This window comes from Coffea arabica, chromosome 2c (genome assembly GCF_036785885.1).
Source record: "Coffea arabica cultivar ET-39 chromosome 2c, Coffea Arabica ET-39 HiFi, whole genome shotgun sequence".
Classification (NCBI taxonomy): Eukaryota; Viridiplantae; Streptophyta; class Magnoliopsida; order Gentianales; family Rubiaceae; genus Coffea; species Coffea arabica.
Window position 1 is genome coordinate 14,936,310 of NC_092312.1, and position 18,214 is coordinate 14,954,523.

General features: G+C 38.7%; 1 protein-coding gene and 1 non-coding gene across 2 annotated transcripts; one reads left to right on the plus strand and one right to left on the minus strand.

Annotated features, from left to right (window-relative positions):
- Positions 1–1,526: 1,526 nt before the first annotated feature.
- Positions 1,527–1,633, minus strand: LOC140036076 (small nucleolar RNA R71). Its single transcript, XR_011839961.1, has one exon. It is a non-coding gene; the product is annotated as a small nucleolar RNA R71 (small nucleolar RNA).
- A 199-nt stretch (positions 1,634–1,832) lies between these two features.
- Positions 1,833–9,202, plus strand: LOC140035515 (uncharacterized). Its single transcript, XM_072076772.1, has 5 exons — positions 1,833–1,991; positions 2,091–2,750; positions 3,651–5,219; positions 5,700–6,282; positions 7,992–9,202. Exons 1-5 carry the CDS (start codon positions 1,833–1,835, stop codon positions 9,200–9,202), a joined length of 4,182 nt encoding a protein of 1,393 aa, XP_071932873.1.
- The last annotated feature ends 9,012 nt before the right edge of the window (positions 9,203–18,214 follow it).

Consider the following 18,214-nt stretch of genomic DNA (forward strand, 5'->3'; position numbering starts at 1 on the left):
GCTTCACCATATCTTGGCTAAGACTTTCTTTACTCTTTTTGTATTTGTAATTCATGATGATTTGCATTAATGAAGTTCTGAGTGTTTCATCATTCATGAGTAGCTAATTTCCTTAATCTAGGGAGTAGATGAAGCTTATGGTCAAGTGATATGAAGTGATTGTGATTTATACTTGTTATATCTTGTATATATTAACCTATCTACTTGTGTATGTTGGATTACTTGTTGTTGTTTGATCACCAATAGCAGGTTTGTAGTTGTTTTTACTCATTGAGAAATGGTAAAAATAATGGAATGACATAAGTAGAGCTTGAGTAGTATATTCATGAGAATAGAAATACATTCAAGTGGATGAAATCTACATTTCCTGTGTGCACAAAACAGAATTAGTATTTACCAAGAGATTAGGGAAAACTAATCTGTTTTAACCCATTATTATCATGAGAATGTGATTTTGGTATTATTGGAAATGAATCCTTGGTTAAACAAGAGTAGTAACAAGTGTTAAATTCATTCGTTTTAGATCTTTTGTATTATATGTGGAATCTACATCCCTAGATCTTAATACTTAGTGAATTCTACTCCTATTGTGAATTGCATTTATCTAGCTAAGAATTTTTGTAGTTGAATTAAATTCTGAATTTTCTGCTCAAATTTATTGTGAGTCTAAATAATAGAGTAAATTAGTATCTAATAATTGTTCTAATTGCTCCTCGTGGGATCGACCCGATACATACCCAATACTACGCTTTTGGCCTGTATACTTGCAGAAAAAACGGGTATAATTCGGAATTAAACTTGCATTGACACAAAAATTCCGTCAAGTTTTTGGCGCCGTTGCCGGGGAGCGGCAATATTAGAGCCTAATCAACTCTATTAATTTAGACAGATTTATTTTTATTAGTTGAGCTGATTATATTTAATCTTATATTGTAATCAGTTTTTGACAATTGAAATTGCATAATATCTCTTATTTCTGTTTGTAGTGTATGCACCGGGCGTCTCGAGAAGTTACACCTTTCGATCCAGAAATTGAGAGGACACTACGTAGGCAAAGGAGGCATCCACTACAGCAAGAAGAACAAGAGATTTGGCAACCTTTAGAGGAAATCTCAATAGAGCTACCATTTGAGAAAGAGATGGCCGAAAACGAAGCAAATAGGCGAGTTCTACGAGATTTTGCTCTACCGGGAACACAAGGATCTCAAACAAGTATAGTAAGGCCTACGGTAAATGCTAACAATTTTGAGATTAAACCATCACTTATCCAAATGGTTCAACAATCTCAATTTGGAGGTAATGCAGTAGAAGATCCTAATACACACTTAGCTACATTCTTGGAAATTTGTGATACAATTAAAATGAATGGAGTTAGTGATGATGCTATAAGGCTAAGATTGTTCCTATTTTCATTGAGAGATAAGGCCAAACTTTGGCTACACTCTCATGCTCCTAATACTTTCACCGGATGGGATGATTTATCAAGAGTATTCTTAAATAAGTATTTTCCACCAGGTAAGACTGCTAAGCTAAGAATGGATATCACTAGTTTTAGCCAAATGGAAGGTGAATCATTATATGAGGCATGGGAAAGGTTTAGAGATTTGCTTCGGAAATGTCCACATCATGGACTGCCGGAGTGGTTAATCATACAAACCTTCTATAATGGTTTAGTTTTTTCTACTAAAACTATAATCGATGCAGCTGCAGGTGGAGCTTTAATGGGTAAATCACCCCAAGAAGCTCATAATTTGATAGAAGAAATGGCAGCAAATAACTACCAATGGGCCAATGAGAGAGGTAATACAAGATGTCACGCAGGTATGATAGAAATGGACACTCTCAATATGCTGAGTGCTCAAATGAATAATGTGATGAAGTTGCTAAATAGACAAGGTGGAGTTGGTCCAAGTTCATCTAATGCACATGCAGCATGTTGTTCTATATGTGGAGGTGAACATGATACTAATGAATGTGTTGATTCTGAGCAGGTACAATTCGTCAATAATTACAATCGTAATGCTCAAAATAACCCCTACTCGAATACTTACAATCCGGGGTAGAGAAATCATCCAAACTTTGGATGGAAGGATCAAGGGAATCAACCAAGGCCAGCCAATCCACCGGGATTTCAATCAAGACAACAACAAGCTGAAACTAAACCTGGTTGGGAGATGGCAGTGGAAAAGCTCGCAAAAGTTACTTCAGACAGATTTGAGCGAGTAGAAGGAAGATTGGACCAACTCACTACAATGTACAGGAATGTAGAGGTCCAAATTGGTCAAATTGCTAGTTCTTTGAATAATCGTAATCAAGGAGAATTACCTAGCAAAACGGAGGTAAATCCTAAGGAGCATGTCAAAGCCATTACTCTTCGTAGTGGTAAGCAATTAGAAGATCCTCCAATGATGGAAGTTGAGAAAGATGAGAATGAAAAACAAGAAAAGCAGAGGAACCAAGAGGCGATAGTGGAAGAAAATAGCCGGGAGAAATCAAGAGAAAATCAACCATCATCTTCCGCTACCATTCCAATACCTCTTGCGGTTCCATTTCCTCAAAGATTAAAGCAAAATAAGTTTGATAAAGATTTTGAAAAATTTGTTAAACTTTTCAAACAATTGCACATTAACATTCCTTTTGCTGATGCTATTTTGCAGATTCCGTCTTATGCGAAATTTTTCAAGGAAATCATGACTAGAAAAAGAAAGTTGGAAGACTGCGAAACAATAGCATTAACGGAGGAATGTAGTGCAATTATTCAAAACAAGCTACCACCGAAGTTGAAGGATCCGGGGAGTTTTTCTATACCTTGCACCATAGGTAACGTTGATTTTTCTAAGGCATTGTGTGATCTTGGTGCTAGTGTATCATTAATACCTTTAACGGTGGCTAGACAATTGGGTTTGCATGAGCTTAAACGCACTAATATTACTTTGCAACTAGCGGATCGGTCTATTAGATATCCATTGGGAGTGTTGGAGAATGTATTGATAAAAGTTCAAAAATTTATCATTCCAGTGGATTTTGTGGTATTAGATATGGAAGAAGATGTATCTATGCCAATTATTCTTGGTAGACCATTTTTAGCTACTGCAGGTACTATTATTGATGTTAAAAATGGCAAGTTGAAGTTTCAAGTAGGTGAAGAAGAGGTAGAGTTTAATTTGCATGAAATGGGAAAATACCCTTCTTTTACCGATCATGCTTATTCTATTGGCACAATTGATAAACTAACCCAAGAGATGAGTCAAGTCAACTTTGACTTAGATCCTCTTGAGTATTGTTTAATGAGTTTAGGTAAGCAAGAAGATGTTTGTGAAGAAATTGAAGAATTGGCCAAGTACTTGGATTTTCAAGCACCTTATAAAAGGGGAAATTTGTATGAAAGTCTTGGCCAAAGAAAAGGGTTTTCACAACCTTCAGAAATTGAACCTCCAAAGTTAGAGCTCAAGCCACTTCCGACTCATCTAAGGTATGAATTTCTTGGAGAAAATAAAACTTTACCTGTAATTGTTAGTGCTGACCTTGATGATGAGCAGTGTGCAAAATTGTTAAGAGTTCTAAGAAGGCGTAAGAAGGCAATTGGATGGACAATTTCAGACATTAAGGGTATAAGTTCTTCTATATGCATGCATCGCATTCTATTGGAGGACGGTTGCAAACCAGTGGTGGAAACACAAAGAAGACTCAATCCAAACATGAAAGAGGTGGTAAGAAATGAAATTCTTAAATGGCTTGACGCAGGTATAGTTTTTCCTATCTCCGATAGTGTTTGGATTAGTCCAATTCATGTGGTACCAAAGAAAGGTGGAATGACTACAATCGTGGGTAAAAATGATGAATTAATTCCATCTAGACTTGTGGTAGGGTGGAGAGTGTGTATTGATTATCGTAAGTTAAATACGGTAACAAGAAAAGATCACTTTCCCCTACCATTTCTTGATCAATTATTGGAGCGAATAGCTGGATATGAATTTTACTGTTTTTTTGATGGTTTTTCAGGATATAATCAAATAGCTATAGCTCCAGAGGATCAAGAGAAGACTACATTTACATGTCCTTATGGCACTTTTGCCTTTAGAAGAATGCCATTTGGTTTATGCAATGCTCCTGCAACTTTTCAACGATGCATGATGGCTATTTTTTCTGATTATATTGAGAAAATTATGGAGATATTTATGGATGATTTTTCTGTGTATGGTTCATCTTTTGACCATTGTCTTCATAATTTGGAATTAATTTTGCAGAGATGCGAGGAAACAAATCTTGTGCTGAATTGGGAGAAATGTCATTTTATGGTAAAAGAAGGAATTGTCTTAGGACACAAGATTTCCTCCAAGGGAATTGAGGTGGATCAAGCCAAAATAGAAGTTATCGAAAAATTGCCACCCCCAAACAATGTCAAGGGGATAAGGAGTTTTTTAGGACATGCTGGCTTTTATAGACGTTTTATTAAAGATTTTTCTAAAATAGTAAAGCCATTATGTGACTTATTATGTAAAGATACCCCTTTTCAATTTGATGACAATTGTTTGGTTGCATTTGAAAGGTTGAAGAAGGAATTGATTACGGCCCCAATTATAACTTCGCCCGATTGGTCACTACCATTTGAATTGATGTGTGATGCAAGTGATTATGCGGTTGGAGCAGTTTTGGGACAAAAGAAGGAAGGACGGTTGCACGTCATTTACTATGCTAGCAAGTTGCTAAATGAGGCACAACTCAATTATGCAACTACAGAAAAAGAGCTATTGGCAGTGATATTTGCTTTGGATAAATTTAGATTTTATTTAGTAGGATCTAAAGTTATTATATATACGGACCATGCAGCTCTTAAATATTTGTTACATAAAAAAGATGCAAAACCAAGACTAATTCGGTGGATTCTTTTATTGCAGGAATTTGATGTGGAAATAAAAGACAAAAAGGGAACGGAGAATCTAGTAGCGGATCATCTATCACGCCTAGAATATATTCCAATCAAGGATCAAGTTCCTATTCAAGAGAATTTCCCGGATGAGTTTGTCCTAGCAATTATCAATTCTCCATGGTATGCTGATATTGCTAATTTTTTGGTAAGTGGAGAGATTCCAAGGGGAATTAATTACCATCAAAAGAAGAAATTCTTACATGATGTCAAAAGTTACTTTTGGGAGGAACCATTGCTGTATAAGCATTGTGCCGATGGTATGGTACGTAGATGTATTCCCGAAAATGAGGTACATAATATTTTATATCATTGTCATAACCTTGAAACAGGTGGTCATTTTAGCACTTCAAAAACTGTGGCAAAGGTATGGCAATCAGGGTTTTATTGGCCAACTATGTACCGAGATGTTCGGGAATATGTTAAAAGTTGTGATGCATGCCAAAGAACAGGAAATATATCTCGAAAGAATGAAATGCCCCTAACTACCTTCTTAGAAGTTGAATTATTTGATATATGGGGTATAGACTTTATGGGACCATTTCCTAGTTCTTTTAATAATAAGTACATCTTAGTAGCAGTGGATTATGTTTCTAAATGGGTAGAAACAATCGCTTCACCTACTAATGACTCTAAGATTGTACTTAGATTCCTTAAAAAGAATATTTTCAGTAGATTTGGTATACCTAAGGCCATAATAAGTGATGAAGGAAAACATTTTTGTAACAAACAACTGGATTCCTTATTGTTTAAATATGGCTGTAGGCACAAGACATCACTCCCGTACCATCCTCAAGCCAATGGACAAGCGGAGCTAGCTAATCGTGAGATAAAGCTCATTTTGGAGAAAACTGTGAATAAATCCCGCAAGGATTGGGCTACAAAGGTAGATGACACACTATGGGCTTACCGAACGGCATTTAAGACTCCTTTAGGGATGTCGCCATATCGTTTAGTCTATGGAAAATCTTGTCACTTACCTGTAGAGATTGAATATAAAGCTTATTGGGCTATTAAAGCAATTAATATGGATTTTAATCTTGCAGGTGGAAGGAGATTACTTGAGCTGAGTGAATTGGAGGAACACCGGTTACATGCATACGAAAATGCCAAAATTTATAAAGAAAAGATCAAATATTGGCATGACAAGCACATTATTCCTAAACAATTTCAGGTAGGGCAAAAAGTGCTTTTATTCAATTCACGCCTGAGGTTATTTCCAGGAAAATTGAAGTCAAGGTGGTCCGGACCATTTGAAGTCACTCAAGTATTTCCCTATGGAGCGGTTGAAGTGGCAAATTCAAGAAATGAAAGGTTTAAGGTCAATGGACAACGATTGAAACCCTACTTGGCAGGTGAAATCGTACCCAAGGGGCTTATATGTCTTTTGGGCGAACTCTCTTCAATTTAAGAACCCTAATATGTGAGTCGAGCCAACGACTATAAACAAGAGCGCTAATTGGGAGGCAACCCAATGTTTATGTTATTTGTGTTAATTTTTTGTGATTTTTAGACTGAAATAAGTGTTTTAGTTAATTTGTTATTTTTGTAATGTAGGGTTGGCAATTGAAGGCAAGGATGACCAATTGAGTACAAAAAAGGCGAACTTTGATCAAACAACTCAACCCCTCGATTTGCGTTAAAGGTGTTTTTGATTCATTATAAAGGGGTAAAATGCATGTTTTTAATGTTTTACATTTGTTCCAGTCATTAAAATTGGCAAACAAATGATCTATGATGCATTTTGAGTCATTGGGGTACCATTTGTAATTTTTCAAAAGTTGAAATTTCGCTAAAAATCGCAGCAGAAAACGCGTTTGTCAAGAAAACGCTCTTATAAGTCGCGTTTCACAGAATCGCGTTTTCAATTCTGCACCTGCAGAAAAGAAAACGCGCCTTCAAAACGCGACCTAAAGTCGCGTTTTAATGGAAGTCGCGTTTTAAAGCCTGAGTAGACTCCCAAAACGCGACTTTAAATACGCGACTCAAAGTCGCGTATTACTACCGCGTTTTGATTGCTGCGAGATTTGTGCATAAAACGCGACTTCAAAAACGCGAGTTGAAGGCGCGTTTTGACTCGCGTGTTCTGTGACTAAATATAAGGTGCAGAAACGTGATTTCAGCATTTCTTCTTCCCTTTTCCATTTTTCCAGCCGCGTTTTTCTTCTTCTCTTCTACCCAACTCACAAATCTTCCATTTTGTTCCATAATCTTGCTAGAAAACATCCACTCAACACCTTTTGAGCTTCATACAACCTTTTTAACTGATTAAAATCCAAGAAAAACACCTTAAATTCAGTTTTTGAAGGATTGAAGGTTAGGGTTCTTCAACTCTAATTTCTTCAATTGGAGGTCAATTGGAGGTTGTTTCATAGGGCTTTTTGCATTTTTAGCATCACCAAACATCCTTCTACGTGATTGAGGTAAGTTTCTTCATCAAATCTTTTGATTTTAGAAGTTCATATTTTTTATCCTGAGCTATCTGACATCTTTTAATTTCGAAAATTTGATGAGGTTCATGGCTATTTTTGATTTTATTCATGATTATTATGATTGTTTAAGAATGTTTAAATGTTTAAATGTAGCAATTTATTGGTTTTCAAGTACTTTAAAATTCACAATTGCTATATTTAGATGAAATTGGAAAAAGGAACTAGGATGTTTTTGAGCCATTGGTGATGTTAAATTATGGTTAAAAATGGTTAGTTGATGATGTTTAAGCATGCGCATTGTGTATAGTGAGTAATTTGGTTGATTTGGTTAGTTAATTAGTTTAATTTTTGCCTAAACATGATTATAGCTAAAAGCATATTATTATTTGTAATTCTAAATAGTTATAATCATAATTGTTCCTATTTTCACTAATTAAATTATAATTGATACATATCTTGTGTAATTTGGTGATTTTGGGCAACTTTAGGCAGAAAATATGTCTTGTACGATCATTGAATGATTAGAACTTGAGCAATTGTATTTGAGGTTATTTGGATCATTTTAGGATATTCATTGCCAAATTGTGCATTGTGTCTACATACATGTGGTTAATTGCAAATTTTTCTTTTAGGTACTATGCCAAGGGGAAGAAGAGCGATACTTTCATCTTCTAGTGGTGATGAGAGGGTGGCTAATGAGGAAATGGAAGTATCCGAGGATGAGAATTCACCTTCTCCTCCACCAGTGAGACGACAACTTGGTGAGGGCACCTCTCGTGGAGCGGGAAGATCTGTGTTTGACAGTGCAAGGTTCACTAATCGGAGGAATCAAGAATGGCATGAGGAGCATGCTAACTTGGAGTTCCTGTTTGAGATGCATGTCAACCCAACAGTTGAGATGATGTATAACATCTCAGAGGCTTTTGCTCAGCAGGGATGGGCGCCGATTCTCACCCTACCAAACCATTACTACCCCGACTTGGTGCGCGAGTTTTACGCTAACATTGAGAGTAAGGCGCGTCATAGTGGAGAAATAGTTGAGTCCTGGGTACGTGGAAGACGAATCACCTTGTCATGTCAAGATTTGGCCGCTATTTTGGGGTGTATGGATGACGGCCGTCCAGTAGATTTGAAGAAGGAGTTTGTTCCCCCGAATAGGAGGTGGGATCCCTCGCTGGCCATGGCCAGGTTTGGTCTTGAGTACCAACCTTTTCGCTCTACAAGGAAGGAGACCATTTTGGAGAATGTCTTCGAACCTCGTCATCGGCTTATCATTTACATGATGGCTCACAATGTCATCCCAAAGAAGACGGGGCACACGGAGGTTCGCAAGAGCGATATTTACTTCCTTGATTACATGTTCCATAACCGAACTTCCCCGTATGCTCGAATTTCATTGCCGACCATCATCATCAGCCACATTAGGTCTACGGCGAGGCGTAAGACAACTTCCTTTAAACTTTCATTTCCTCGTCTACTGACTTTAATCTTCCCCCATTTTGAGGTTCGCTTGGAAGGCATGAGGCGGGAGAATGTTCCTCCACGAGCTGAAATGACTCTTACTACTCTTCGTCGGCTTGGTATTGGCACGGGGGACATTCCACGCCCTGTTCAGGAGCAGAGACAGAAGGCTAGATATGGTCGCGAGGAAGCTGGACCATCTACTGCAGCACCACCTCCTCCTCCGTCACAAACCAATTGGCAGCGGCTTTTCGGCCGCTTGGATGACATCGACCATCATTTAGCCCGACTAGATACTCGCCTGGACCGCATTGAACATCATCTAGGCTTACATCCACCTCCCGTCGATAATGATGAAGATGACAATGAAGAGGATGATTGAGGCTGCCCTTTGGCTGGCTTTTCTTTTGTTTGCTTGTTTGTGTGTTATTTTTATCTTTTGTTTGAAAAATGTTAACTTACATTCCTTATTTTGAATATTGGAACTTGTGGCAGTAACTAGTAGGTCGTTGACTGTAGATGGTTGAGCGGTCGATGGCTCATGATTCAAGGCTTCACTGGACCGCAGCCATATCACTTGGGGAGTCACTTGTTCCTTTTTTTTGTTTCTTTTCTTTTCTTTCCCTACACATTGAGGACAATGTGTATTCTAAGTATGGGGGAAGAAATGTGTGGTACTTGTGATTTTAGTTGTGTTCGATATAATTCTTGTGCTTAAATTGTGTTTCTTGTGGTTGCTGGCAGGGAGATTTAGTTCACTTTTAAGGGGAGACTCTGTCAAAATTTTTCCAAAACCTTATACATATATAGGTTATTAACTATAATAAATAAATAAAATTTTGTCACTTATCCTTTTGAAATAAAAATATGTGATTTTGATACTTCTTTTCTCATGAAATTTGGAAATGATTTTTATGTGATTATAATTTTTTCATCTATAGGAAAGTATATCTAGTAAAGTGGAGAAAATTATGCCTACATTTTGTATATTTGATGAAAATTCTTCTTTTTATCTAATTTTATAAGATAAGAAATTAATATGGTTAATAAGTGTCATACTCTTCTCATGATTACTCTTAGAGGGAATTTTATTATATATATATATTAAAAAAAAAGAAGGGTTATTCTACTCCAATGATTCTCGTACCAAGTAACCGGGGGTTGGCATCTACAAATGTCGACATTCGCGTAAAAAGGTACTTGAATTAAGAGGATGCAAAGCAACTTGAGTATGTGAAATGTTGAGTAACCGGGGATCTGCATCTAAAAATGTCGATCTTCGCGTAAAAAGGTATTTTTCACAACTTAAGTAGTATTTAACTCTTAAAATATATATAAAAAAAAAGAAGAAAATAAAAGAAACTAAATCCCTCTTTAAGAAAAAAGAAGTTAATCATGAGATTAGTTAGCATCTTTATTGACTATATGAGTTGCTTGCTTGAAAAATTGGGTAAAAATGAGAAATGGAGTTAAATTAGTAAAATTATGGTATACTTGGCTCTTCTTTGCTTGATATTATGAGTACTTGAGGTTAATTGAAAGATCACATAAGGGTTATTTACCTTGATTCAAGGAAATGGAGTTGAAATACTACATATGTTTATTTTCAATTTTTGGATCATTGTTGGTTTTATATTTCATATTGCTTGAGGACAAGCAATGATTCAAGTGTGGGGGTATTTGATAAGAGTTTATTTTACGTATTTTTAAGTGCATTTTATTAGTTAATTTTGAGTTGATTATCTAGTTTTATACATAAAATAAAGAGGTTTTTGGTAAAATTATATATTTTTGGTAAAAGTGGATAATATTGCATTTTTAGTGATTTTTATGATAAAAACTTCATTTTTATGCAGGAATGATGATTCAATCACCAAAGGATGTCAAATGAGATGAAAAATAGAAAGTTGGTGATGAATTCAAGTGGTAACAAGAAGAATGAAGTGAAAAACGTTCAAGTGAGGAAATGCAAGACAAATCAGTTTTGACACTTTTCAGTATTTCGACTATATCTGGAGCTACACTGATCAGATTGAGGTGATCTTTATACCATTTTAAAGCTAAGAAAGAGACCTACAATTCGTATGAAGACATCGAAATCCAATTCTGCCATTTTCATGGACAAAACGTCGGAATACAGAAGCTGCACTCTGTGGTCGAAACTGGAAACAAAGGTTTGACCAGGTGATAGTATTTCGACCATATCTCAGGCTGCACAACTCCGATATGGATGATTTTTAAAGTATTGGAAAGCTAACTCAAAGGGTTACAACTTTGGTGTTTTGCACAAAAGCCAGTTCGGCCTTTATGATAGAGAAAATCGCAGATGAAGTAAGGCCAAAGTGAATACGCGAGTACACAAAACGTGACTTGTAACCGCGTTTTGTGTAGGCGCGTTTTCTGGCCGTAATTCTGCAATTTGCTCAGTCAATTCTCTTATGTTCAAACTACTTTCCAGCTACAATCTGCAAGAGAATTCGGTGCACATGTCTCAGAAGACAAAAGGGCAATAAAGATGGCTTATTTTCAAGTCAAAAATATTGGTTTTTGACTATGCTAACAAAGTGGAGATTTGGGAATCAAAGGTTAGAATTTGACTTGGAAAAATAGAGCCTTTGAGTAGTTTTTATGCTAAGACATTGAGAGAGGTCTGGAGAGCCATACGTAGCTTAGCTTCTTACAGAAAAACATATTCTCTCTAGCTAGGTACTTGCAAGGGGCAATTGAGGTTTCATCTTGTAATCATCTAAGTTCAAGACAAAGGAGATTTTTGGAAGGCTTCACCATATCTTGGCTAAGACTTTCTTTACTCTTTTTGTATTTGTAATTCATGATGATTTGCATTAATGAAGTTCTGAGTGTTTCATCATTCATGAGTAGCTAATTTCCTTAATCTAGGGAGTAGATGAAGCTTATGGTCAAGTGATATGAAGTGATTGTGATTTATACTTGTTATATCTTGTATATATTAACCTATCTACTTGTGTATGTTGGATTACTTGTTGTTGTTTGATCACCAATAGCAGGTTTGTAGTTGTTTTTACTCATTGAGAAATGGTAAAAATAATGGAATGACATAAGTAGAGCTTGAGTAGTATATTCATGAGAATAGAAATACATTCAAGTGGATGAAATCTACATTTCCTGTGTGCACAAAACAGAATTAGTATTTACCAAGAGATTAGGGAAAACTAATCTGTTTTAACCCATTATTATCATGAGAATGTGATTTTGGTATTATTGGAAATGAATCCTTGGTTAAACAAGAGTAGTAACAAGTGTTAAATTCATTCGTTTTAGATCTTTTGTATTATATGTGGAATCTACATCCCTAGATCTTAATACTTAGTGAATTCTACTCCTATTGTGAATTGCATTTATCTAGCTAAGAATTTTTGTAGTTGAATTAAATTCTGAATTTTCTACTCAAATTTATTGTAAGTCTAAATAATAGAGTAAATTAGTATCTAATAATTGTTCTAATTGCTCCTCGTGGGATCGACCCGATACATACCCAATACTACGCTTTTGGCCTGTATACTTGCAGAAAAAACGGGTATAATTCGGAATTAAACTTGCATTGACACAAAAATCCCGTCAAACTCCAACAGGTATGGAAACCAGCAAATGCAATAGCAAAGGAAACTCAGCAGAACAAAGCAAGAATGTCCAGTAGTAACCCAATCAAGAACAAAAAAAGAAGGATTTCAGCAGTTAAAGATGCCCAGTCAAGGCCTTCCCACTTCAAAAGTTGAAGCAAACAGTCAGAGGTCCTCCCAACAATGAAATTGTGCAAGATGAACCCCACAAAGTAAGTCAACCGGCACAGGATCTCAACTCAATATGCAATAGCAAAATTAACGCAAGCAAAGCCTCCGTAAAAACCCCAATAATTCCTCTAGCAATAAAAGCAAACTAGACCTCAGCACAGTGACCCACGACTGCAATATGTCAGCTCACCCCAAAAAATTTGAACAAATGGCTCCAGTTGGCCAAACAATTGCACAAGTTCATCCAATTCCAAAATAAGTAACAAATTCGAGTGGAAATACTATAACCAGTACCACTGTACCAAGCCCCGTCCACAATCAGGGAAATTGCTAGAGCAGAGCAATGCAGTAGTAAAGCAATAGCACCTAATATGAACCCATATTGTCCCCAATACTCGAACAAACCCCAACCGACCCCAGCAAGGGAACCAGGAAGCACAATCTCCCAATTCAATAGGCGATATCAGAATTAATTTAACCCAAAAACTAAGCAAAGAACCCACGCAAATGACCCCGAACCAAGCAGACAAAACCCCCACATTGACAGGCAACTCACAGCTCACTAGTGGCCCCGAATCAATAACCAAGTGTAAAATTCCGACAAGTTAAGTCTCAAACCCAAACAGTAGCTATTACTACCAAGGCGTGAGGGTTGACACTCAAATACCTCCACTGATGTTGGAAACAAGAAAGAGTAGCGGCGCTGCTAGTGGTGGCAGCGTCGACTTGGGGGAGCTGGCCGTTGACTTGAGAACTTGGGTTGCTCGCGAACAGGGGCGCATGGTGAAGGACAGGAGGCCGCGGCGGTGTAGGAGCTCTGGTGGCGTCACGAGCGATGGAAGGCGGCGGACGCGAGGGACCTGTGTTGGTGGATGTGGCTCGCGGCGCTGGACACGGCAAGGCAGAGGGCGGCGCGCGTGAATGGCAGGCGATGGAGCTACAGCAGCGGCGGCGGACGCGAGGCAGATCTGCTGGTTAGCGGCAGTCGATTGGTGGCTGCGGATCGAAGAGAGAGAGAGAGAGATCGCGGCGTGTGCGGAGCTGGCGGTGGCTGCGCTGCTCTCGATCGACGTGCGCAGAGGCGGCGCTGGGACTGAGGAGTGGCGGACAGAGGCGCGACGCGCGACGATGGCGGGCGGCTTGGCGTGCGACTCCAGCAACGATGGCGGCGGCTTGGGCTGGTCGAGCGTGCGGCGGCTGTGGCGTGCGCAGAGAGCAGGGGAGCAGCAGGGGAGAAAGAAAGAAAAGAGAAAGAAAGAAAGAAGAAGAAAGAAAGAAAAAGAAAGGAAAGAAAGAAAAGAAAAAGAAGGAAAAGAAAAAAGAAATTTTTTTTTTTTAAGGCTACGGTTTAGGGGAAAGATTTTTCTTCTTCTTGTTTTTTTTTATTTTTTATTTTTTTAATTTTATTATTATTATTATTATTATATATTTTATATATTTTTTAAATGTTTTTTTTAATTATTTGAATAAATGAAATAATAATAAAAGTTTCTCTATATATTTTTTTTTTATTTGAATCCTTACCTTTCCCGCGAACGTGACGCGGGCACGTCAAGAGGTCAAGAGAGCTCCCAGAGGGTAGGAGAGCTCCCAGAAGTATCAGAATTTCCTGATCGTGAGCGTCCTGCACATCACCACGCGGGCACGTCATGACTGAAGGGCACCTATAAATCAGCAAAAACGAAAACTGAAACCCAAAATCAGTCGAATTCCAGGAGAACACTTCTAAACTACTACACGAAATTGAACAACCAACTAAAAGGAACAATTGGGTTGCCTCCCAATGAGCGCCTTTCTTTAATGTCTTTGGCTAGACATGGTAAACTGTCAATGATTAGGACACGGTGGTGCGTCTAGCCTTATTGTCTCCACCTCTCTTCCTGAAAATCCTTCGTAATAATATTTGAGACGGTGTCCATTCACTACAAACTTGTTGTCTGTCTTAGCACTTCGGATTTCAACTGCACCATATGGGAAAACGTGAGTAACAATAAAAGGTCCAATCCAACGGGAACGTAGCTTACCTGGGAATAACTTGAGCCTGGATTGGTACAGGAGGACCTTCTGACCAACTTCAAATGTTTTTCTTGAAATTTGTTGGTCATGAAATGCCCGGCTTTTCTCCTTATAAATCAAGGCGTTTTCGTATGTTTCGTTCCGGATCTCCTCCAATTCTTGCAAATCCAGCTTCCGTTGAACACCGGCCTCTTCTAGATTCATATTACATTGTTTTATCGCCCAAAAAGCCTTGTGTTCGAACTCCACTGGAAGGTGACACGGCTTCTCAAATACCAACATGTACGGTGACATCCCTATAGGAGTCTTGTACGCCGTCCGATAGGCCCAGAGTGCGTCCTCCAACCTTTGGCTCCAATCTTTCCTATCAGGGCGCACCATTTTCTCTAAAATGGACTTAATCTCCCGATTCGACACCTCCGCTTGACCGTTGGTCTGAGGGTGGTATGACGTTGAGACCCTGTGGAGTACACCATACTTGCGAAACAACGCAGCTATGGTTTTGTTGCAAAAGTGCGTTCCCCTATCGCTGACAATGGGTCTAGGCATTCCAAATCGCACAAAAATATTAGACCTGATAAAATCTGCAACTACTTTCGAGTCATTAGTTCGAGTGGCCTTAGCCTCCACCCATTTAGACACATAATCAACTGCCAGCAAAATATATAAAAAACCAAATGAAGTAGGAAAAGGCCCCATGAAATCTATACCCCATACATCAAAAATTTCAACAAAAATCAACGGGACTTGGGGCATTTGATCTCTACGGGCTATATTACCTACCCTTTGACAGCGATCACATGACTTGCAAAACACATAGGCATCCTTAAACAATGAAGGCTAATAAAATCCACTTTCTAAAACCTTATGAGCAGTTCTCTTAGGTCCAAAATGACCTCCACAGGCAAAAGTATGACAAAAAACTAAAATTGATTGAAACTCCACTTCACTTACACATCTCCTCATTATTTGGTCGGCACATCCCTTCCATAGGTACGGGTCGTCCCAGATGAAATATTTGGCGTCACTCTTCAATTTATCCTTCTTCGATTTTGGCCAACCTGCAGGAAAATCACCCGTTACTAGATAATTGACCAAATCAGCATACCAAGGCAATTGAGAATTTAAGGAAAATAAATGCTCTTCAGGGAATGCATCCCTCAACGGCTCATTATCCTCCCCAATTGGTATGCGACTTAAATGGTCTGCTACTAGATTTTCTGAACCTTTTTTGTCTCTTATCTCCAGGTCAAATTCCTGTAGGAGCAATATCCACCTGATGAGCCTCGGCTTTGCATCTTTCTTGGTCATTAGGTACCTTAATGCTACATGGTCAGAAAATACAATTAATTTAGCACCTAGCAAATATGATCTGAATTTTTCTAAAGCAAAAATAACTGCAAGAAGCTCCTTCTCAGTGGTGGAGTAATTCAACTGGGCTCCATTCAATGCTTGGGATGCATAATAGATGACGTGAGCTGCCTTCCCTACTCTTTGCCCCAATACAGCCCCTACGGCATGATCACTGGCATCGCACATAATCTCAAATGGCAGACTCCAGTCAGGGGGCTGGATAATTGGGGGTGAAGTCAACAATTCTTTCAACTTGTCGAAAGCCTTCTCACATTTGTCATTGAAGTCGAATGTCGCATCCTTTTGTAGGAGCTGGAACAATGGGGCTCCAATTTTTGAAAAATCCTTGATGAACCTTCGATAAAAACTTGCATGTCCAAGAAAAGAACGCACCTCTCGCACACTCGCGGGATAAGGTAATGCAGAAATAATGTCTACTTTAGCCTTGTCAACTTCTATGCCCTTAGATGACACAATATGACCCAGGACTATCCCATACTCAACCATAAAATGACATTTTTCCCAATTAAGCACAAGATTAGTCTCTATACACCTTATCAGGATCAATTTCAGGTTATCTAGACATGTATCAAAACTATCACCATACACACTGAAATCATCCATAAAAACTTCAATAATTTTCTCCACGTATTCAGAAAAAATACTTACCATACACCTCTGGAATGTTGCAGGTGCATTGCACAACCCAAATGGCATTCGTCTATAAGCAAAGGTCCCGAACGGGCACGTGAAGGTTGTCTTCTCTTGATCCTCTGGGGCAATTGCTATCTGAAAGTATCCTGAAAATCCATCCAAAAAGCAATAATAAGCTCTACCAGCTAAACGTTCAACCATTTGGTCAATGAAAGGGAGAGGGAAATGGTCCTTTTTAGTGACGGCGTTTAGCCTACGGTAGTCTATACACTGCCTCCATCCCGTGGGTTTGCGCACTGGCACGAGCTCACCCGTTTGGTTGGCTTCTACCGTTACTCCTGCCTTCTTTGGGATTACCTGGACCGGACTCACCCAAGAGCTATCAGATATTGCAAAGATGATCCCCACATCTAGCAATTTTAGAATCTCTTTCTTTACAACTTCCATCATGAGGGGATTGAGCCTTCTTTGAGCCTGCCTAACAGGTTTGACATCGTCTTCTAGCCTAATCCGATGCATACAGATGGCCGGGCTGATCCCCTTAATGTCTGCAATTGTCCAACCTATCGCCTCTTTATGCTCTCTAAGGACCCGGATCAGTTTCTCCTCCTGGATTTTTGACAGTGCCGATGAGATAATCACCGGAAGTGTCTCATTATCACCTAGATATGCATATTTCAGGTGTTCTGGTAGAGGTTTCAAGTCCAGTACAGGTGCCTGCACCACAGATGGCAATACCCTCTGGTGAGGCTCGGGAGTAAAAATAGGTAAGACTTCATACCTTTTCGTGGTGGTCTGCAACGAGTGTAATGCACCGATTGTGCATTTTAAATCCTCACTCCACTCCACCTAAGGAGTTGTCTCCAACTCGAGGTGCTTGGTTAAAGCCACCTCCAGCTCATCCCTGCCATCAGTTTCAAACACTTCCTGCACTATAGGGTCAATAGCACTCACAGAAAAAACTGAGCTAAAGTTGGAGTTCGAGGGGTACTTCACAGTATCAAAAATATTAAAATGCACAATTTCCCCATCAAACTCCATGGACAAGGTACCCTTATTAACATCAATTTTCGTCTGTGCTGTGCTCATAAAAGGTCTACCCAATAACAAAGGTGAGAGATCAGGGGAGTGATCATCATCCATATCAAGTACATAAAAGTCAGCTGGAAACACCAAATCATTAACTTTTACCAACACATCTTCAACCAACCCATCAGGATATGCATTAGTTCGGTCAGCTAATTGAATAATTATTCCAGTTTCTTTCAATGGACCTAATTTTAGAGAAGCATAGATAGATTTAGGCATGACATTAATTGATGCTCCCAGATCCAACATGGCCCTTCTGATCACAGTATTACCTATCCTACAGGGAATAGTAAACATACCTGGATCCCCGCACTTCGGGGGAAGCTTTCTCTGCAGGACCGCGGACACATTTTCCCCAACAATAATCCTTTCATCCCCCCTCAATCGCCTTCGGTTGACACACAAGTCCCTCAGGAACTTGGCATATTTTGGTACTTGTTTGATGGCGTCTAAGAGGGGGATATTTATCTCAACCTTGCGAAAAACCTCCAAGATCTCCTTCTCCTTATCCT